Below are 23735 nucleotides of genomic sequence, written 5' to 3'. Positions count from 1 at the left end.
GAAGATATAATTTATTAATTAACAATAGAATTTCAATAAAATTAATTCTATAAATAGATGTGTCTCTCAGTTCTCTTAATCATTAATTTCGCTGTCCATTGCGGTAATGATGGCTTCCAGGCAGTGGTGGTAGGCCTGGCACTCGCTGCAAATGTAGTCCTCTGTCATGGCATCACAGTACTGGTTGACTGTGGCTTTGAGGGCCTCAGTGTTTCGATGAAGGACACTGCAGGTCTTGTCCCCAACAAGACTAATGCCTAATTCAAAATTCATTTAAAAAGAGTCTTGCAAGGGAGGATATGGGTTTCTTTCATTGCTGGTGTCAAAAGTGGCCTCTCCATCCTCACATGGCCCTTTCCAACCACTTTTTGATAGCTCTCCGAACAGTTTATGGTAAAACCTCGAGATCTCTTGCATCAGCCCATGAACTTGAGGAGACTGCCATGCTTTTGTCTTTTCATTAACTCCTCTGGGTCCCTCTTTATCCTCTCCAACGTTTTGTTTCGTTCTCTGTTGATTATATAGTATAATTTCTCCGTTGTAGAAATTTGAAATAACTATGGATGATTGTGAAAGAGGGAAAAAAAAACAAATGTATGGAAATCAAAAATCAGTAACTCGTCTTTTATTTTTTCATCATTTAAAAAAAAAAAAAATCTTTTGTATACATTTATTTACAAGGATATAGAAACATGTAGGTATATTAAAAAAAAATATTTTATTGGTATACAAAATGAATTAAAATCTATTTTTATATAAAAAGGAGTAAGATATACTTTTTTTTATTTGACAAAGCGTGATTGGATAAGGTCAACATTTGCACACACAAACAAAACAAAAAAAAAAAGAGTTGTATCTTCTGCAAAAAAATTAGTAAAAAAAATTTATATATCACAGCTTTAAAAAAATATAGAATAATTTTTTTTTATCAACTATAAGACATCTAAAAACCATGATACGTTTCGAGTATGACGATGAATTGAGAATCATTATTTCGTTCCATCAAACAAAAACTATAACTTGTATAGAAGACTAACGAAATAAATGTTTACTGTGGTATATACAAAAGCTGATTGATTTATCGATTGATTCGTAGGGAACACGTATTTGTTATATTACAAAGTGGGAGAAAAGAAGTGAGGCCGGAACTATGTACAATTTGTGTGCCTTCATCTACAATTAGGTACTATAATAAGTCAGTTCAATGCAATTTAGAGAGTATATATTAGGTTGTGTGATAATATATCCCTCTGTCCATGCCTTTTTTCAACGCCATACTCTCTCTATAATTCTAGTTTGTGCAATAAAAATTTGATTCAATTTGTATTTTTTTTTTTCCTTTTAGAAATTTCCTACTACACCAAAAAATAAACGAAATCTTTTGAATTGTAACTTTTATAAATTGGAACAAATCGTAAATTATAATTTGATATTTATATATGTACAGTATTATGAACGTCAGTATTTACATTCAGACAGAGATACTCCAAGGTACATGGATTTATATATATAGTAAGGCAGTTAAATGTAGTAATGTTTCAAGAGAAATGAAATATATGCATATATATAGATATTTATAGAAAGAAAGGAAGCTCCGGTTTCGGAAGAAAACTTCATTGATTTGGGATTGATTTTATTCCCATTCGCTGACGTACATGGAAGGTCCAATGGGATGAGGAGGAGGTGGTGGTGGTGGAAGGTAGCCACGGATGCCCCTATTTGGAAAAGGTAATCTTCCGTAGATGTGTGAATAGTCCGATTCATAATCTAAAACTTTGGAATAATAAAAATAGATGAAATAAAATTTGCATATCAATTATGTCCTTAGATTACTTAAATTGGTTATTATATATGTATAATATTAAATTAAATGCGTCAGTTAACCTTTCTGTTGTGTTTATTTTAGAATAACAAGAATCATGTTCCGGCTCAATTTGACCATACTCCTAAATTACCTATGATAATTATTTACACTCACCAATAAACATTTCAATGCTCAAATATAAAGTATGTCAGGCTTGTGAATATTGATATCTACTCAAGGGCGTCCGCAGAATTGTATATTTATATATGGGGGGCGGGGCTTGGATTTTTTTTGGAAAAAATATCCAAAATTAAATTTTTTGAAATAAGTTTATAAAAATCCTTATTTTTACAATTTAATTTTTTTAGAAAAAATATCCAAAATTAAAATTTTTGAAATAAATTTATAAAAATCCTTATTTTTACAATTTAATTTTTTTGGAAAAAATCGATTTTTTGTTTCAAATATTGTATTTTTTGGAAACACAAATCAAAAATAAATACTTAGTATTAGCAGGAAATTAATTTTTTGGAAAAAAATTTGAAAAAAAAATTTCAATTATTACATTTTTGAAAAAAAATTCCAAAATCTATAGCTATTCACAAAAAGTTATATTTTTTTGCATTAACAAAAAAAATTACAAATACTCCTTAATGTGAGTTCACTCAAGTGCTTACGCACAATTTACTACGCATTTCTTTTTCTTTTTTTATTATTATTAGTCTCCTTATCTAGTAACTTTTTAATTTTCCAGTGAAGTGCAATAAAAAGGGAGAAATTATGCATGCTGAATTAGTGCATAAGCACTTCAATGAACCCACTTTTACTACTTCATAACAATTGAATACCGAATATAGCATATAACTGTAACAAACTGTTCTAACATATTAGCACCCTAGAAGAAGAAAATATAGAGATGACAGGATTTGCGAAAGACTGTCCTATTGCATTAACCTGTTAACTTTTGTATGCTCAGTGTAAATGATTCTACCGAAACTGCTATACATTTAAGGGGTTGATTTTTTTCCTCCAGATTTTAAGGTAATATCCACTAGTAGACCAAACACAACAGTTACATTAAACTTCTCAAAATTATAATATTTATTCTCTATCTGCCTAACTAAGCCAAATAGACAATTCAAATCCTTGTCACCTATATTTGTCTTTATACTAGCACAAAGTCGACCTTACCTTGCATATGCCAACAAAATATTTGTTAGATCATTTTTTGTACATACCCACATAAAAGCTTATAGGCTTATCAATAAAAGCCGTTTCTCCATGAATAAAATTCATATTTAGTAATGTTTTTATGTTTCAAATCTATTTGTTAATTTGATTATTTTACATAAATTCAATCTTAATACACATCTACATATCATTTCAGTTAAATTGATTGGATTTTCTGATCTTCATCAGTACCAAAGTTTATTATAATAATAACCAGTCGTATGCTATAAGTATGTGCAGCCGTGTATGTTTTAGGCATCATTTTGCAGTCCTGTTTTTTAATATATTCCCGCACATTGTATGAAAATCCTGCTTTCATTATTATTCAATACTCAATTAGCTAGAAAATTAACAATTCGGTGATACGTCTAAGTATTTTTATCACATCACCTCTTCAATTAAGTTTTTGTGAATTGATCATTCCTCTTAAGCAAATCTCCATGTTTGTACCAATTTTATATGCAGGATCAATCTTCAAATACTTCTCACGTGTAAAATTCACGTGTATTTTGCTAAATAGCTTCTTGATGATTGTATAGCCTATTTTAGTACATACATATGGTTAATAATGATACTGGTACTGTAGGAGCAATTACCCTTTAGAACTGTTCATATCCTTTAGTACCATGGTCAGGTGGGGTAATAATCTTTGTAATTATAGGAACATTTGTATTTGTTTTATAATAAAGCAAAATTATATTTGAATTTTTTTATCCAGAATAATAATTTATCAAATGCTGTCGTGGATATCCAAACTTGCTTTTAGATTAATAAAGAGTACTTTTTGGTTTGAGAAGGTGTTTTGAATTTAGATGAACAAATACTTTTTGACAATAATTAATATGATAACTAATTCCTTTCCTATCTATATATTTTTAATCCAATTTTTAGGTAATTAAAAATGACGAGACTTCGAGATTTACTCCAGAAATCTGCAACTCCATACCTTGTTTTGAATTGTGTATTCTTTTAAATAGCTTGTCAATAAACTATTTAAAACAATATACTGTAATTGAATTAAAAGTCCATACAAAATCTATGTGATATTTAGTAATTCCATAAGTTGGTATCTGTCTGAGTGAATAACAATGATCAATCATCTAAAATATAAATTAGGGCAAATGTTTGTACAATGACATGGATATTCTACATTTTTGATGTATACTTGCATTTCTTAATAATGGGTCAAATTGACTCATGTATTAAAAGATAGATTGTAGTTGTGAAAATCCTTGATTAGCAAAATTTATATTTAGATAAACTCTATGAAATTAAAATGGGTTGATTTTGATGTGGAACACAACAGAAAGGTTAATTTATATAGAAAATGCACTAAACCTTTTTTAAATAAGCTTTCAAAAAAGGACAGAGAAAAATAAGCAGAAACCAATCTAAAATATTTTTTAGAGAGAAAAAATATGTTCATGGAATGACAATGAGTTATGTCATTAAAGTTATCCTTGATATACATATAGCATCTTGCAAGAAGCCCTACAAACACAAGATCCATGACCCATTTTATACAATTTTTTGAATATGATTTTGTAAAAGAGGTACATATATAAAGTGGAAAATATGACAGCTGATGGTAAGATGAACTAAAAAAAATATACACATTTCATACTCTAATTCTTCTCGTTTATCGACTCATAAATAGCAATTCTTTGATATCCAGGGGAAAAGGTTATGGAGAAGGTGTTATACTTATGAATCAAGCATCCCTTGTTAACTTTGAAGATAATAGAGAGAGGGAACAAATCCCATCCTTACGCCATGAAATAATGAATAAAAACTGTTATCAAGTTAACATTGGATGCTTAGATCATGTGTACACACATTGGGATGGATCAAGGTTAAGCAAGAAGTTGATTGATTAATGAAAGGATATTGGAGAAAAAAGGAAAACAAGGATATTAATAATGAGAGTAAAGAAAAGTAGTTCTATACATCTATTTGTAAGTGGGTTAAATACGACTTTCCATTAGATATCTCTAAAGTTATATGTAATTATGAGTAGTAGGATTAAGTAACTATTTCCACATCTTACCGACGAATAGGATGACTTAAACTTTTTTCACACCTCTTATATTTAGTTATAAATTTTAATGTAATTTTTTTTAAATTAAACAAAGGGATAAGGTTTTTGATGAGGGTCAATTCTCATTTATCCAGTAGGACTCCCATTCTGAAACTGCGGAAAGAAATAGATAAATTGAATAAAAGGATTTGTTTAATAATTATAATTTCTACATACAAGAACATAGAAAAGGGACTATCAAAAATATTATTGCTACATAGAATAAGGTAAAGCATAAACCAAATTACAAATGTTGAATAAATGAATTTAAGAAAAATCACAGCCGAAATGCTCTTTGAAAGTTTTAAGGCTGAAAGGTTTTTGTATCGTTGTTTTAGTTTATTGTTATGATTATATTTGTTGGGGTTATGATTCAATAATACTGGAGAATAAGAGAAGGATAAAAAGAGAGAGAAAAACCATTAGTGTGAGTGTTATGAGTGATTATTTTGTACCATTTCGAACGGGAGCTGCAGGAACCCAAGTTGTGGGATTGCGATCAAAAGGTCTTCCACTCATTATATTGCCTACCATAGCAGGAGGAGGACGTATTCCATAGGGACCTCCATTGACACCTGGAGGTACTGAAAATATACAAAAATAGCATGAACAAAAAGGACTTTTTTCATTCCTTGTTTGTCAACCTCTTAATGGTGCGTAGAGAGGTGCTAAGGCAGGATTGGATGAGTTGGGGACAAGTTGGTTTGGATTATAACGGTTCAGAGCAGCCTCCTTCTCACGTTGGGATCTAGGTTTTGCAAAGTTTGGAATACGGGCTCGAAGTCCACTATAATAAGGGTCATCTACGCATGGATCAATGAAACATTTACATTAGTACAACAAATATATGTAAATACAGGGCCGTCCGCAGGATTACATACATATAAATATATATATATTTTTTTTTTTGGGGGAGGGGAAATTACAAAAATTTAATTTTTTTGGAAAAAAATTAAAAAATCGATAGCTGTTCACAAAAAATATAATCTTTTGTAAAAAAATTGCTAAAATTAAATTTTTTTAAAAATAAATTCAAAAATTAAATTCCAAAAATTAAAATTTTTTGAAAAAAGTTTCAAAACCCCTTAGTTGTTAACAAAAAATATAATTTTTCGTACAAAAATTAAATTTTTTCGAAAAAAACTCAAATAGGACATTTCAAACATTAAAATTTTTGAAAAAAAAGTTTCAAAAATTCACACGTATTCACAAAAAGTTAATTTTATTGGATTTTTTTAAAAATCCACAGCTGATCACAAGAAACTAAATTTGTAGGAAAACAAATTTCAAATATTAATTTTATTGCTCTGCTGCATAATTTGGCCGAATTTCCTCTTTTTTTAAGAGAATAAATCTTTAAAAAAAAAATTACCTCTTTTTTCGTTTAAAATTTTCTCATCCTCACCAAAAAAAAAACGTATCGTAAAATGCAAAATTAATTTGGGGGGAGGGCTATAGCCCCTCCTACCCATTCTCTGCGGACGCTTTGAAATAATCATAGATTCGTCAAGAAATTGAATTATGAAATTTATTAACAGTTTCAAATTACCTCCGCCTTTTTTTTCTCCTTTTTTATTTTGACGTCTTCGGTTTTCTTGCATCTGCCTGAATCTGAGTTCATCTATATGCTCTGGATATTCTCCCTAAATCAAGATAAAATAAGAAATAAAAATAATTTTACAGCTCCAACTCCCAAAACCCCTACCTTTCCGAATCCGGCATAGATATCTCTAGATAAATCTCTTGGAGGAAGTTTGGGTGGTTTGTCCCTTGAGCGCTCTCTATTTCCGTTTCCACTGGATCCACTGGAACCACTTCCAGCAACAGAGTAAGGATCTTCATCTGGAATTGGAATTCGAGGCCGATTACGAATATCTATTGCGGAACGGGGGTTATTGCTTCTAACTGAAAATAGGTTTGAAAAGTGAATTATGTATGATAGGAAAATCAATCATTCAAGCACTCATGTACCTGGAGGAATTTTAGATTTGAGCATATCCATGGCTACAACGTTTATAAGCATAATCCAACAATGTGAATCTAAAAGTTCATTTTCATTTTTAACAAATGCGATTGAGCTAATGCATTGACACTCTAATTTCCGACGATCCGGATAGGACCTCTTTAGTTCTTTATTCAAATTCTGTTGAAACTTTTTCATATCGAATAATTTGACGGGTTTGTCTGACTCTAAGGACCCGTTTGGTAACTTAAGGACATCATTTGATATTGAATTCTCATCAGAAATGCATTTCACATAAACATTTGCCTTAGCAATACGTTTTACTAGAATGTTACCAGAATCATCCATTTTGATTTTACAACCCTGAAAATATTAATAATTAATTTGAAATACTGGTGCACGTTCAATATATGTAAACTCTTTTGAGTATGGTTTTATGACCATAATATGTAACATTTTTAACCTTCACGAGGACTGCCCGTTTACATTCGTGTCAGTTACAGCACATAAAAAAGGTTTGAGAGAAACAGAGAGTGAGTGACCTTCATTTGGGATGACATTTCATTACATGGGCATACAAATTCAAACTCTTAGTTTATTCAAATTGAAATCTTTATCATTTGATATTAGACATGTATGTATTATACTGATAAGGTGTTCAATAACTTAATTTGCAACATTTGTAAGGAAAGAGTCACATTCACAATCTCTTAATAGTCATTGTGAATTCATGAAACAATAAGGTATTAAGTCTCTCTCTTTTGTAAAGCTCTAAATTCAATTTCCGCGAAAAATAAATAAATACTTATTCATGTGTTATTATAACCCTCTTTTATTTTTAACACTAACTTCCTCATGAAGCTTGCGGAAGAAATACAGCAAGGAGCATGCAAATGTCATAAATTATTATCGTCTGATTAAAATGAGAACAATTATAATTTGGTAAATGGACCAGCTACTCACTTGTCCAATATTCCGTTTTACTTCCTCCGTTTTGGGATCCCTCAATGGATTCTCAAATCCATTTAAACCTATTCGATACCCGTCAAAGCCATCATCTGATCCATTGACTGTGAGGACTGGAGCACGGGCATATGCTTTTGCAACCCTTCGATTCCTTTCTAGAACGATTATTTTTGCCCAAATTTCATCATCAATAGATTCCCATTTGTTGAGAACTTCTTGAATATGATCCTGAAATAAGGATAATTATTTAGTTATTAATATTTTATATAAATCCATCCGATGACAATTTAACCTTGATTTTATCGAAATATCTTTTAATAATATTAAATCAATTATTTTATACACCATTTAATAGGATGATGCTTTGAATTAATTTGAATGTACATTTATAATATTTCAAAAATGAGTTTATGTATGTGATAAAATATGTATTACGTCATTTTGATAGTTAATTATTACCATTACTACTCCCATGAACACGCCATCTTAAAGATAGCGTATGAAAAATTTAAAATATTTTGTTTATATTTAGTTTGTTTATGTTCAAATTCTTAACTACAAAAATCTTCTATTTTTGTAGTTTTTGTCCATTTGATGTAAGTATAATCAAAAAACTTGCACGCCCTTTTGACTATTTACAAAATATCTTGAAAATTTGAAAATACTGATTTTAGTAAATATAAAGCGATTTTTTTCAAATGTTTGACATTGACATTGCTAACTTTTCTAATTCTTTTTTAAAATTTGTCTTTAATATACTTTCTCACTTTTTCTGTTAGTACAATAATTTGTTTTTTGGTTTTTTTAATTTTTTTTTGTCGTACTATCAAATCGACAATCCCTACCTTATAAAAACTTTGAAGCATGGGGAATTGATCTTGTTTTATTTAAAAAAATCAACTTATTTACAAAAAGACAAACTTGCCCTGCAGAGCCCAGGTATCTGATCTGATCAGAATTAAACATAGTCTTACGTACATAACTTAAAATTCTTTATGCCCTACAATCTGTATTTGTCTCTGTTTTTGAAATAAATACGTTTGTATCATTGTTTTTCTAAGCGGTACGTATATGACTCACACACATAAATTATTCTAATACTGTATGGATATTTCAAGTATGAAAAAATGTAAAACGACTCTGACCATCATCTAACATAGTTGTTAATTTTATTTATAAAAAAAAGAAAGTAATAATTTCTAGAAGTACCTATGGCATGGAATCAAATCAAATTATTTTAATATACTACTTTACAACATACCATTGCGTACATATATTATGTTCATTGTACGTTTAAAAAGGAATATCATTGACATTTGTAAGGAATTGGAGTTAGTTTCAGCGTTTACATCGCATGTGTCATGCATTGTTCTAAATGCCAAATTCTCACAAGTGAATAAGTATAGATTATCTATATATTATATTGCTAGATACAAATGTAAAAACATTAGAGTGCATCCATCCCCTGTAATATTTTTGGATTATCTTAGGTATCAGGGGTGTTTTCAAGGAAATTTTCAAAAGCTGTGAGCTTTTGACAAAAAATTTCAAAAATCTATAGCTTTTCACAGACAATTAAATTCTGTGGAAAAAAAATCAAATATTAAATTTTCTTGTACAAAGCAAAAATCCCATAATGCAGGGGAGGGCTGTAGCCTCACCTCTCCGCTCACCCCCTGCAGACACCCATGTTTATGTTCTTAAATTTGACACTTTGTAATGGAAACATGTACGCAAAAAATCAACGACATGGAAGGTGGTCCTTGAGGCCATAATATAAAACCCTTAACTTTCTGATTTTTTCCACCAACTTAATTATTTTTTTAATTAAACTAAAGCTCTGTCTGGGAATAACCAAAATATGAACACATTATTCAAAAATATTTAACGTGATTTAGTTCTAGGAACAAACAAGAAAGTTAAGGATTTATATGTTATTATACATGCATATTATTCATCGTTAATGGACCATTTGAAAACCGAGTTGCAAGAAAAAAACCCACGATTGGCCCACAAAAAAGACATTTTCCATTACAATAATGCGCCAGCTCACACCTCAGCAGATGTGGTACCAAAATTAATGGAAAAAGTGTTCAAACTCGAGATCCCTCCATCACTAGCAACCTCATGCACTTTTATTCTTCCGTCTAATCCAAGGTGCAGAGTCCCCATGATGTTTATCAAGCTTTCTACTCTCCTAAGGCGTTTTGCCTTTCATAAAGTAATGTTTAATCAACATACGAAAATATTTGTCTTGATACACAAAATTAGTGCCATCTCTTGGACTTTGCACTAACTTTTCAAACGACCCTCGTACTTATATAAAAAAGGTCGGTGGCCATCCCGTATCACCTCTGATTTTGTTGATTTTCGGCATGTATGTTTTCATTCATTATTTGCCACATTTGAGAGAATAAGTACAAACATCCAACATTAAAAATTATGGGATTTTGATGCTCCCTAATATTCATATTAACCTTTATTTTACTCTCATACAAATAATATTCATATTCATATATATATTTGTAATTTTATCATTAACCCTCTAAGAAGACCTTGCTCCTATTTTACTCATATAAAAACAAAGTTTTATGAGCCAACGATCAATAAAATACTCCTACTCAAATAAACGATTTCATGTCTTAATGAAAATCCTTCAAGTTCCATAAACAGAGCATAAGCCCTTTGGGCGATACATAATGATGTGTATGAGGAAGGAACTATAATATTTTCCTGGGTATTGCTTTATTTTATTATGCATGTGGGCTCTTCGGAAAATCTTTTTGGATGGGATCTACGAATAATTGTACTCTTCCAATATTTGTTTTTGGAATTTTTTGGAACAAAAATCCAAATATTACAATTTTGAAAATATTTCTAAATCCGCTACTTAGATAAAATTATTTTTTTTGAAAAAAATTTAAAAATTCAATGCAATTCACATCAAATAAATTTTTTTAGAAAAAAATTTCAAATATCAAATTTTTCCGAAAAAAATTTCAAAAACCCATTACCATTCACATAAAATTATTTTTTTGGAAAAAAGTTTCATATATTAAGTTTTTTTATTATTTGGAAAAAAATTTCAAATATCAAATTTTTTGGAAAAATAATCAAAAAATTAAAATTTTGAAAAAATTTCAAATATTAATTTTTGGAAAAAAAATTCAAAAATCTATGGCTATTCACAGAAAATAAAGTTTTTTGGAAAAAAATTTCAAATATAAAATTTTTAGCAAAAAAATTTCAAAATCTACCTTAGCAATTCACAGGAAATAATTTCAACTACTTAATTTTTTGTTCTGCTTCATAACTTTCCTGAATGACGGAAAAGTTTCAAGTAAAAAGCAAAAATTCCTTAATTAAGATGGGGGCTACAGCACCTTCAGCCACCCCAATCCATGCCTCTGTATATCTTATGATCGTATGTTAATTATTTTTTTAAGTAAATAAAAAACGTTATTTCACACAAAAATGGCAATATATGTAGATTTACATACATAGATTCGCATTATTGCAAATAACAACAGTTATACTCAACATAATAAGAAACAAAAACCTGGAATTCAACTTCAAGCATAAACCTATGTAGGTATACATGAAGAATTATAACATTATAGGTTGTTTTTGGCGAAGAAACAATAACAACTCTGATATAATTATATAGGTATTGGATAGCGACAAAATCAGGTATGTTGACTCAATTACATAATTTGGATATGCATTCAAGTCCGGACAACTTTACATTTTAACAACATAATCCCAACAAGTTATATTTATATCCAATTAAGTCATTTTTACCTTGCTTTGATTATATTGTTGTAGGTATGTGTTGTGTACAAGTTGTAACTAATCTGCTTGATTACACAAGCTACAATAAATATATCAGTATCAAAACACTTGATTTATATACGTTATTGATCATTTTAATTAACAATTACTAGTTGATCCTGCCATTCCATTCTGATCCATTAAAATTACTTATTTGTTATATTTACAAGGGTTTTAGTAACTGTGGATCCTTGGATTGTAATTTAATTTGCCATGGAATCTTAGTTCTTATTTGGGTGGCATTCAAATTTTCCCGGAATATTTCTGACATTAATTTTTTTGTAACGTTTTCTTGGGGTTTTTCTTTTAGGAAAACATTCCTTGATTACCTTTTTTTTAAAAGAAAATATGAATTATAAAAGTGGTTATAAAGTTGCCGAAGATACCGAGCAGCTTGTCCAGTATTTATAGTTTCCCGGGAGAAATAGGTGTCTCCAACGTCTATGCGTAGAATGTTTATCAAAAAGTACTTCTAATAAAAAACGTTAAAAATTACACCATTATTATATCAACCATCGATGAAATATTCATATATTGTATTATTTCCATCAGAAGTAGGACTCTAAATTATTCATTTCATTTTTTTCTTGCAACTACCTTGTTCAGTTTTGCGTATACAAGTTACACAGCACGTGTTAGAAGTCGAATCCCTCTAGTGTTGGACAATATAGATAGTTGATTTTTATAAGCAGTTGCATCGAATGGTGGAGGAGTAACTGGACCTTGTAAATACAAGACAGACTAATTTGTTGAAATACATATTGTGTGGATCAAGATATGATTAGCTTTTATGTGTGTAAGTAGGTATTTCTCAAGGTCAGAAACTATTTATTTAAATATAAATATCATTTAGAAGTGATTCAACTCGGAGGTAAGGGGGAACAAGAAGAAAAGTTAAGTAAAATACCACGCCCGATGATTGTCAAAGACCATAAATATTAATGTGTATACAAATGTACTCGTAGGACCATAAATCTCTCCTATTTAAGTAGTGGTTCCCCAAGCATTACCTGGCCTGGATTTAAAACACTTTGTTGATCCAAAAATAAAAAGTTATCTATTCTCATGGAAGGGATAGAGTTTATCAAAGGAAATCCCTCATACCCCGAGGGAAACTTCCTATTCAAGTGTAATGTAATATAAATGGACCTATTATTTATAAACTTAAACTAGGATTCTATCGGTTCTTAATGTGGGACTTAAAATCGGTTCCGTCCCACATCTCCTCCCTGTTATTGGTCCTTGATAACGTCCCAAATTATAGAGTGACAAATTATATTTTTTGGCAAAACCAAACTAAAAAAATCAATATCCGTATGCTCTAATTCATAGTGATAAACAAATACCTAAGTAAACGTACTAATATATAATTATAATATTTTCCCAGCACTTAATGGTATTTTAAATTTAGTAAATTTTAAAGCAGTAATTCATTTACTCCACACAAAATCATATAATAAATAGGTAGCTGATATCAACAAGAGTCTTAATTCGTAATACCACTCCTGCCTTCTCCTCGCGCTCATTTTTCTTTAGAAGAAATGACATCCCTAATAATAAGCTAAAAAGAATCCGTTCAACAAAACTTTAAGTATATTTCATGCCCCAGAATTGTTTGTCATTTTTCTTAATTTAGGCCTATTGAATATAAATAACATTCTAATACAAATGGATGGAGATGGATTGATTGATAAGGATGTCATTGGCTAATATCTATGATGACGTCATTTAAAAAAGATTGTTCAATATTAGTCATTTTTGGATGTGTCTTAAGCGATACATACTTAACTTGATCCATACAATGCTTATTAGTATATATAAAAATAATACTACAATGGAAAAGGGCCTGGCTTTTTGTAGTTGCATCCGGAACATAGGTTTTTTTTTCATTTTCTAAAGCTGTTATCATTATTATTTTATTCTTGAGGAGAGAACATTGATATACGTATAAACTATAAAGTGTAACCACAAATTTGTTTGTTCATGAATGACGGAGAGTAACGCTGAGGAGCTATCAGTTGTAAGGCCTTGTTAGATTCAGAGTAGAATTGAGGATCGACATCGCTGTAATTCTTGCGTATATCATTGCTAGATATGGGAGTGGGGTCAGTGTTTATTTCTTTCATTTCTTAGCTGATTGCAGTTAATTTAACAAAACATTGTTCAAATTGTCAGGGTTACCAGGTTCATTTTCGTTTTTGTTTTTTTCGACATACCGGCGGATATATTTTCATTTATGCTTATTATCCCTTGTTGGTTAGGCAGAGAGTCAAACCTACATATATGTATATTTCAAGCTATGAAAGTTCCATTATTGTGAGAAATGAAAAATATATATTTATTCTTTGCCAAATGCAAAAATAATTTTTTTTTGTTCATCTTCTTCAATGATTTAAAGGAAAATGATTCATGTAGTATTGTTTTGTTTTTTTGGAACATCATATGCTTTTTTTTCGAATGAAAACTTCACATATGGTGGCTGGCTAAGGATTACTTCATGTGTTTAGAATGTATAAATGACGTTGTACATATTTTACATAAATGATCATTAAATGAATAGTTATTATTATAATTCTCTTGTAATGATTAAAGTAATACATACTATACAAGTAATAATCAACAGAAGAAGACGACGCGCATCCATAGACGCACGTCAATCAATTATGATTATTGCTTCAATGCTATCAATAAGTAACAGAGATCCTGTTTCCATAGATCTTCCATTGGATGTATATATATATATATACCATGTATCTCATCAACTTTCAAAAATAAAGTGCCCTGAATGCATAAAGAATATACATTCAAATTCTTATAAACATTTTTTTATTTTACATAATATACACATAATTATTTTTTTTCCGTGAATATGTTGTGAAATTACTGCTACATGCAAAAATAAACCAGCGAATAAAAATGAACATGAGTCAACATAAATTAATATTAGGATAGACATTAGAATAATAAGCCTTCCTCATGACACTTCAACTCTCTGACTTCTTGGAATTTAATTTCAATTTCCATATTATTATGTTTGGATTAAACGTAATCCATCGTTTTAGAGTCCAAATTTTATTTCGGTTTGGTCTTAAGTTATTTTTTCGGACGCAACCGAAATTAAAGTCGTAATCGTTTTTAAAGGCGTACAGAACATTCTTCTTTTTTTTCTTAACAAAAAAAGATGTAATTTTATGAAAAAATTACAAAAAAAAACCTTTTTTTTTGTAGCTCCGATTTAATATTGTTGACCAAGTTTTAATTTCAAACCACCAGCGATGTCTAATTTAGCTCTGTCTTACAAAAGTTATCATGGTCAAAATTAATTATTATAAATAGTTTGTATTGAAACTTTAAAATGATTTAGTAATAATGCGTCACTACGCTTTCCAAATATCAATATTTCCTTTAAAAACAGCCCAATAAATGTTCTTTAAACCCTCAAAATCGTAAAATATAGATATCAAGAACAGCTTTCAACAGTTTTGGGAAAGACTTCGACAATTAAAATTGTGTTTTTTAAAGTATGCACTACCATATAGTCTGTATTAATAAAGCAATTATTTCCCCCAATGGATGTCCCTTTAAGTCATTTATAAAATAAATAAAAACTCTTGGATCGAGGGTATGCGTCATATTAAGAAATAAATTGTAAGTACATAACAATAAGATAAGTGGTTTTTGGTGAGGTTTAGCAACGAGTTTGTTTAGCTAAAGCTCAGCACGTCATATTTAGGAAGAAAAGAAAAGGGAAGTAAAAATATTTAGGATTTTACATCGTAAGTTTTTAGTGTGCTAGTTGGTATGGTAGTTGGATGTTGGTAGCCTAAACAATATTTTATTTTCTCAATCTGTTATGAGTATTCTTTCATTCTTAAGGAGAGAACTACTAAGTATACAGTGTATCCATGAGTGTGTGTAGAGAGTAACAATTCGGATTTATTGGGAAGTCATCTTTTATATTATTCAAGTAAAGTCTGTTATTTGTCAACACCTAATAACTCCGAGCCATGTAGGATAGTACCACTAGTATAAGCTATTCAAGGAAATGTTTGTGGAATGAACACACGTCTAATATTATGTAAAGTGGATGAAGATGCTTCATATATTTGATTAGTTATTCTGATTAGACACTTTTTATGATTAGCTATATTAATTGTATTTCATAACTGATCAAAAATAATATTTGCAATCATTTCACAACTGTGTGTATAGTTATTTAATGTCACGTAGAGTCCAAGGGAGGGAACAAGAAGCACTTATATAGGTAGCTTCTACCTATTTCCGAGTATGCATTAAAGCAGCTGTATATGAAAAACAAAATGACATAGATATTTAATTTCTAGCCTTTTGAACCGATCCTTTTATAATATTACTGGTATTCATATAAAAATGATCTTGTCTCTCTATGGACAGGGCACTGGAGCCGGAATGTATGTTTGTAAGTAGGGGGGAGAGAATACTGATAATGTCATCAAGGAGGCCTGCAGATGTATGACAAATCTTTGACAATTTAGACATATTATGTTTTTTTAGTATAAAAGAATTTGACAAAACTCTTTATCTAGAAAAAAAACAACAAATGTGACCTGTAAACTTTTTTGCAAAATTTGAGAAAAATGACAAAAACTTTTCTTTTAAGTTAGGCAATTAATTAATTGACAAAACACGTAGTATTTGTCATCAATTCTACAACTAGATGACCCCTCGATAGTCAGGGGCATCTCTATGGATGGATTTCAAGTCATAGTAATGAATGACTTGGATATTGAAGACGTTTATTGAGGTTTTTAAAAGTTCATTTAAAATGATAGAGCAGTTATTATTAAATAGGAGTAGGTATACGATTATTCCTTTCATTTGTAAGGAGACAGAGGGATACATGTTATATAGTAGCTTTATTATTTCATCCCAGCATGTTCCAACAGGACCCCACAGGGTATTGATAACATTGTCATTTCCTTTTGATGAACAGACATCCACGTATATATATATATATAAAATCCCAAGGAGGTAGAATGCGTTGTTGTTCCTTAAACATATTTCTTATTACATATTCAATGAAAGATGCTTTATTGAAGAGCCTCAATATGTATGTAGAGGAGGAATTCATCCTCGACTTCACGTGAGTTATGAAAAGAAAACAAAGCTAAGAAATCACTCAGCCATGAAATAGACATGATGATGTCTTTTTTAATAAATAGAGCCACTCCCAACGCAATTGTACCTTGTACAACAATAACAAGAACATAATACGGTGTTGACAAATAAGAATCAAATGATGCATGTCAAGACTTGAATGTATGAAATGAATACGCTGGATAATTGTGTACTTAGTTCGTTACATAAGGGCATGAACGCTTAAACGAAAAAAAATCTATGAATGCTTTCATTTTTCTGTTTATTATTTATAGTTCTCTAAAAACAAAAGCTAAAACCAATAATAAGTAAAACATCGCCACGTTTTTATTTTTTATCCCAATTTTGTTGCTCATAAATATACTTTTTTTTTGTTCGACAGATGTGCAGAGTATCATGAAAAATTACGTACGTCAAATGGTTCTGTGACGTCATTTTTGTACAGAGTGGGGACACAGAACTTACTTTAGCATTTAAGTACGATTTTATCCACTTTAATAGCGAGCTTTCATTACGCAACCAAACGAGAGATGAAACAAAAATAAACAAGTTTTTTTCCACCATATTTCTCAATTTAAAAATGTAGAAGTAACAACAAAGGAGGAGGCAACGCGTGTGCAATCTCCTCAGCGCCAGTTTTAGTCCGGAGAAGGCTGCTGAGACCGTTAGCATCTTCATCCGGACTGCCAACAACATTAATATATCAATTACATCGTCATACAGCTAAGAAGAACCCGAATTTATGTAGAAATAATATAACTGACTTTTGGCCTGCCCATGTGGCCCCTCCAGCCCTGACCTCAACCCCCCCTCCCCGTCTTTGCAGTTTACGATGCCTTGGAAAATAATTTCGCAGCACCTTTCATGCCCCTGAGCTGCAATCATGGCAGCATAGTACGCTATGTAGGCGGCAATAATTTTCAAGAGCAGCCAATCTGATCGCCGCAGTGCAGAGGCTTATATTACTTGTAAAGGAGGTCATAATGAATACAAAATACTGCTAAATATAGTACTTATATAAACATATCACAAATTGGTATTGGGTTTTTCTTTTCTTAATTCCATAAATATTAGGTTTTTTAGTCATGGAACTGCAAGGTTTGCGTCCCCACTCAGTACATCAAAACGGATATGATGGGGAAAAAGTTTTTTTCGATGGCAACCAAATTATGACAAAAATCAATCAGGGGTTATCGTTTTATTTATAAAAAATGTATGAATGAACAGGAATGAATTAACGATTAAACGCCGGAAATTATACGAAAAGGAAGAAGCGTAAATGGGTCCAAGCTTTGTAACATACTTTTGAATCAATAGAGCAGTTTAAAGAAAAAAGAAAAAAACAAAAGAATCAAAGATTCATCAATTTATCATAAATAAAATTAATTATCATTATCAATTATGGAGTCTCGAATATTAGGGTTACATTTTACGTTGGTTTACATCATTCTCGTAGAGCATGTATCTTACATGGAAAATTATAGGGTTTAAAAAAATAAGCGTTCAAATCATAATTATTCTTAATTATATACATCTATCTATTTTTAGAAACGGATTCCTTCTCAAATGATGCAACAAGACAAAGTCGATGTGAGGAGTCAAATTTACATCCGATCCCTACTAACTTATGAATATTAAATATTCATAATTATTATTTGTTAATATTTTGATGATATTATTTTTAACTATCCAACGTGTTATTGTACTATATCGCAACCTTTCCTAAAAAGAAAGAGAGAAAAGGCCACAAATCATCCCATTATTCCAAACAATGGAATTATTATTGAATTGTGGTTGAGAATTGCTTACAATTAACATAAACTAATTCAAATTCAACCAATCAACGTTCAGAACACTTATAAAGGGGGGGGGAGAAAAATGTACAGTCACATTTTATACTAGTGAGGTGAAGTAAATATCTTGTATAAATTTATTTAAAAGTTACGCAAGGGCTTCCTTCAAAATAATCGAGGTATTGTACATCAATAAATATTTGTAACACGATTTTTTATGTCTTTATATCATTCATGGTTTTGAAAAATGACTTTTTTTTAAATTTTTATTCATTGACAAAATAAAATAAAAAATAACACATTATAATGATAGGACTCCTGTAATTATTAATATATATAGTATCTCTTATATTTTAGCTTAAACTGCAAATCCTGACCTTCTTCTCCTTGTTATATACATGAAGCAGTTTTTTTAGCAGCAACATATGCTTTATGAATAGTCATTTTTTGAATGAACTAAGCTCAAATGAGCTTTCGTCCTCAATTAACTTGTCCGTTTTGAAGTCTTTTACAAATTTTGCTACCATATACGGCGTTAAATAAATCCTTGGAAGTGAGCTCTTCTTGAAGAACATTCTTAGCACGGTATAAAACATAAGGTTTAAGCTTGAAAACCGTTAAATCCAGTTTAAGGAGTTCTGGCCTCATTTCAGGAATAGATTCCCAACCGAGTTTGTGACAAAATTCCAGTAGCCCAACAACCGTATTTTGTTGTGGGGTGATTCAGTTCAGGCTTGTCCTAGAATTTCTTGAAGAGTTTACTTTTGTCTGGGGGCAAATGACGTTTATTTCCGACTTTAAACCTTCCCCAGAAGATTTTTTTCTAATCGAATTCATTCTAACGCTGGTGTTGTGCACAGGAAGTTGATAAATAATTCTTTTGAATGAAGGGGTGGAGGATATCTATCTGTTAGTCAGAGACACGTATTATTTACTTGGTCTATTCAATGCAATATTTAGGTATTTTACATCACGATTTATTATGTCTTTATATTATCATTTTGAAAAAAAAGACTTGTTAATGTAGTACATGTATCTTTTAAGAAGCATGAAACACCAATATTCTTTTAAAAATATTCAATGTCTATTTATTATAATGGACACTTCCAAAAAAATGATTATACCTAATAAGCGAATCAAACTCAATAATAGGCTTTGTACATTATGTACCTATTGGCAAACAAGGAAATAATGTAAATCGTGAAGGCATCACGATTGTTGTATCATTCCCTCAGTGTGCAATCCGTGCATTTATTTGTGTAAACAAGATCTTTTTCTCTTAATCATGCAAGGATCTAGACAGCAAAAAGGCGTTTACAGGGAAAAAAATTAAAAATCCATAGCTATCCATAGAAAATGAATTTTTTTTTTTTTAAAAAATTTTCAAAAATCCAAAGCTATTCAGACAAAATTATTCCTTATATGGAAAAAAACTTTAAAGTCCAAAGCTATTCACAACAAATCAAGTATTTTGCAAAAAAAAAAAAAATTACCCCTATTTTTATGTAAAATTTTTTCATCCTTAACTTAATACAACTTTTAGTAGCTTTAAAGCACGGGAATAATTCGCCATTATTCTTAATTTATACTTAATTAAAGTCTAAATTTAGCTTGTTAAAACTATAGAAAATTTATTTCTGACCAGGCCATCGGTAGATATCTATCATTTATCAAATATTGTTTGATGGGTTGAAATTGGATTGTTGTAATGCTGGAGGAAAAGGCGGGAACGAAGAATATGGTATTACGGAATTAATTATATGATTTTGGAAAGGCTAAAGGAATTACAGCCATAAAGGGGAATACTTTCTACATATAAAATAGCATTAGTGCAGAAAAATATTAAAAATTACAATTTATAGCAAAGATTGGCAAGAATGCTTACTTCAGAGGAAGAAGTTAACACCACGACGACCGATTAAATAATAAACAAAAAATAAGACAGAGCATGCGTAACAATCTTTTTTCCTTTTCTAATCCTTAAATTTATTTTATCCTTTTCATAGATCCCTTCTTTATTTATGGGATGGCTCTTGCGTCCCATTCGGATGTAATGGATGGACCAGTCTTCCAATTTTGGGACCGATGCCTCCCAAGAAAAATATATTACTTATTAGTATCATGCAAAATCCACGGATCCAATCCAAAAAGTTTTTGTCACATCATGGTTTATTTTTCAAGAATATAATCATGTCTTCATTGAAGGCATTAAAGAAATAAAAAAAGGTTCGAATTATCTAAACTTATTTAATTCATACATTTCTTGTGTCCTCGAATATACATATTTTATACATGTATATAAGTATTTGAACTAATTATTTAGGTGTCTTCCTGGAAAGAAAGAAAAATACACAGATACCCTTCTTCTGCATTCAAAGTTGTGGTCGTCTCAATGTTTATGAAGGTATTTTATGCATATGTGTAAATTTATAATAATTGTGGATGGTGATGATCATATATGTTGCCTTGCACTCTAAATTGTGAAATATTAACCATTGGCTTAAATGTATGATAATGTTTCCTACTAGAATCCAAATTTATAATGTCCTCCCTTCAGTGCTCAACAAAGCTATAAGCCAAGTAAGTAAACAAAGACCACGTTATGTATATTTGTATAAGGTAGTGTACTTAGGGATATTTTTGTCTGCAAATATCATTAGCTTTTTTATCCACACTCAACTTCGACTGTCAATGGAAAAAACAAAACAAAAAAAACAATATCATATGGCATCTAGTCTTTTGTATTTTTCTTTTTGCCAACTGTTGATTATTATTTAGGGAATAGCTCTTAAAATCATACAAGAGTCAAGTTATGAAAATTAATAAAAACAGCTGCAAGGAACACTAAATTTTTGTTTATTTAATAAAGCGAGTCGAGTTGGAGCGTGAATATTACTCTATTCCTAACCACGCAACCTCCATGAATTAACCCTTTCAGATGATTTTGCGTAGGAAGGAAAAAGTTGCGTTCGACTGAAGGAGAAACGACAAAACGTAAACTTTGGTGTCATTCAATTTGAAGCTCTCTAGTCAAAATGTTGATAATATCACAAAGCAAAAAAAACATTCAATGCCCTCTAATTTCCCATTACACATGGTGGGTAAAATGTTTGGCCCGTTACGAATTTTCTGCCTACTAATAAATGCGTGAGAAATAGTGGTATAAGTTTTTGCAGTCTGTGTGAGGAGCAAGATGAGGGTGATATTCATTTATTGCAAAAGTGTACTCATTCACAAAATGGTAGAAGAAGAATTAGACAATATTTAAGAATAGTTGGTAAGGGGGATTTTTACTGGACTTCACGATCTGACTAACATGATTAAGTTTAAGTTTATGTCTACAATTTATACACTTTTATCATTCCACAAAAAACCAAAAGGGTTTTGATGAAGTTTTATTGACTATTATTAATTGTCGATTATAAAGAATAAAGAAATTTTAAAGATGTAAATAATTTTATTTTGGCTTTTTAACACTTATGTGGTTTAAATATCTATAATTTATTTATATTATTCATTTCACGTAGACCGATGTAGGTATATTCTTCATTCAAACTCTATAATGACTGATATTTGCAGAAATAACAATAAACATGAAAATAATTTGTGTGCACAAAGTTTTAACTAGGAGAGCTAAAAAGCTTAAAATCCGATTAAACGAGAAAAATAGTAGACAGAAAAGTAAATATTAATCTTATAATAGGATCATATATTGTGATATAATATTATCTCGTATTTTTCCTAGTTCCAAACATAAATAGCTTAAATAACTCAAAAAGGCGATATTGAAAGCAATTTAGTTTGCAGTTGTACACAAAAAGAAGTAGGAAGTTTAAAGGGCCCCTTAGGCCAGAAGGAATATAGTTTTGCATTTATAGCAATTATTCACATGAGTTAGTGATTATACTAAATAGGCGAAAAAGTGACGATAATGAAATGGCTACACAAATAAAACTCTTGTTTGTTTAAAAACAAAAATTCCGAGTGCCTCGGCGATAAGGATCTTGATTGATGAACGAGTTTTATGATTAAAATTTGCAAGTAGATGATTTAAAAAGTAATCTTAAATTTTATTACTATGTTATCGATTTAAAGACAAAACTGCGTAAGGTTGCTTTGGATACACAACTTATTACTCGATCCAATAGTTATATTTGAAATTTGATTATATAGTAATATTCATTTAAACGGTCAAGCATCAAAATATTTACACGTTGGAACACCAATTCAGTATTGTTCCCAATTTTAACTAACAAGGAAGTCATTTTTATAATGGCTATATTTCAAGCAAATCGTTCAAAGCACTGTCTTATCAAAAAAATAAATATATTGTGAATGATTAGAAACAGTTTATCAAATAAAATAAATATATAGTGAATGATTAGAAACAGTTTATCAAATAAAATGAATCTATGTAGGTACAAGTAAATATCAATACATCTTTGTAGATAAATCGTCATTTTAAAAGGGTTTGTATGTGCGCATTAAAGCCCCATTTATCAAGATTAATTTGAGGGATTATCACTTAGAAAGAGAAGGAGTCCTTGTATTTTATTTGCTTGTTCAGGAAGTCCAAATCGCGTTACATATTGTGATATTTATGTAGGACTACGCACAATATCGTGTTGGGGAGGAGATTTGATGTTTGAAGTCCGTATCAAATCAATAGCGAAATAAAACATTCCATGATTGAGTAATATGTATTTTGGGATGTTAATTAAAATACGTTTATTACCTAAATATTTAAAACTGGCAATACTTTGTTTTATGTGTGTACGAAGCAACTCAAGAAATAAATCAATAATACCTATTTCCTAGTTTTTAATTTGAATATAGAGAATCCTTGCCTTTTCATCCAATGAGTGCAATTTTTATAAGGCGTAGGATTCGTTCCATGTCTAATCGAATGGCAATTCACAATTGAGTGAATAAGTT

At 30.2% G+C, this 23735-nt stretch overlaps 1 protein-coding gene and 1 pseudogene across 2 annotated transcripts in view; both read right to left on the bottom strand.

Moving 5' to 3' along the window:
• Positions 1-610: 610 nt before the first annotated feature.
• Positions 611-23735, bottom strand: part of LOC121121286 (expansion) — a 152981-nt gene continuing 129856 nt past the window's right edge. Inside the window, exons 3-10 of one of the 2 annotated variants that reach the window (XR_011781260.1) lie at positions 8038-8268; positions 7083-7437; positions 6817-7016; positions 6661-6754; positions 5756-5914; positions 5567-5695; positions 5082-5225; positions 611-1773 (exon numbers count right to left, since the gene is read on the bottom strand). Coding sequence is in view for 1 of the 2 variants with exons in the window: in XM_071890173.1 (XP_071746274.1) it covers positions 1634-1773; positions 5567-5695; positions 5756-5914; positions 6661-6754; positions 6817-7016; positions 7083-7437; positions 8038-8268 (1308 nt within the window). In the remaining variant the exon portion in view is untranslated. The remainder of the gene's footprint in view (positions 1774-5081; positions 5226-5566; positions 5696-5755; positions 5915-6660; positions 6755-6816; positions 7017-7082; positions 7438-8037; positions 8269-23735) is intronic. The other variant, XM_071890173.1, reaches the window with a different exon arrangement.
• Positions 18963-20373, bottom strand: LOC139906004 (large ribosomal subunit protein mL41-like; annotated as a pseudogene).

Source organism: Lepeophtheirus salmonis, chromosome 7, assembly GCF_016086655.4.
Source record: "Lepeophtheirus salmonis chromosome 7, UVic_Lsal_1.4, whole genome shotgun sequence".
In the NCBI taxonomy this organism is placed as follows: domain Eukaryota; kingdom Metazoa; phylum Arthropoda; class Copepoda; order Siphonostomatoida; family Caligidae; genus Lepeophtheirus; species Lepeophtheirus salmonis.
This window is presented reverse-complemented; position numbering and strand designations above follow the sequence as displayed.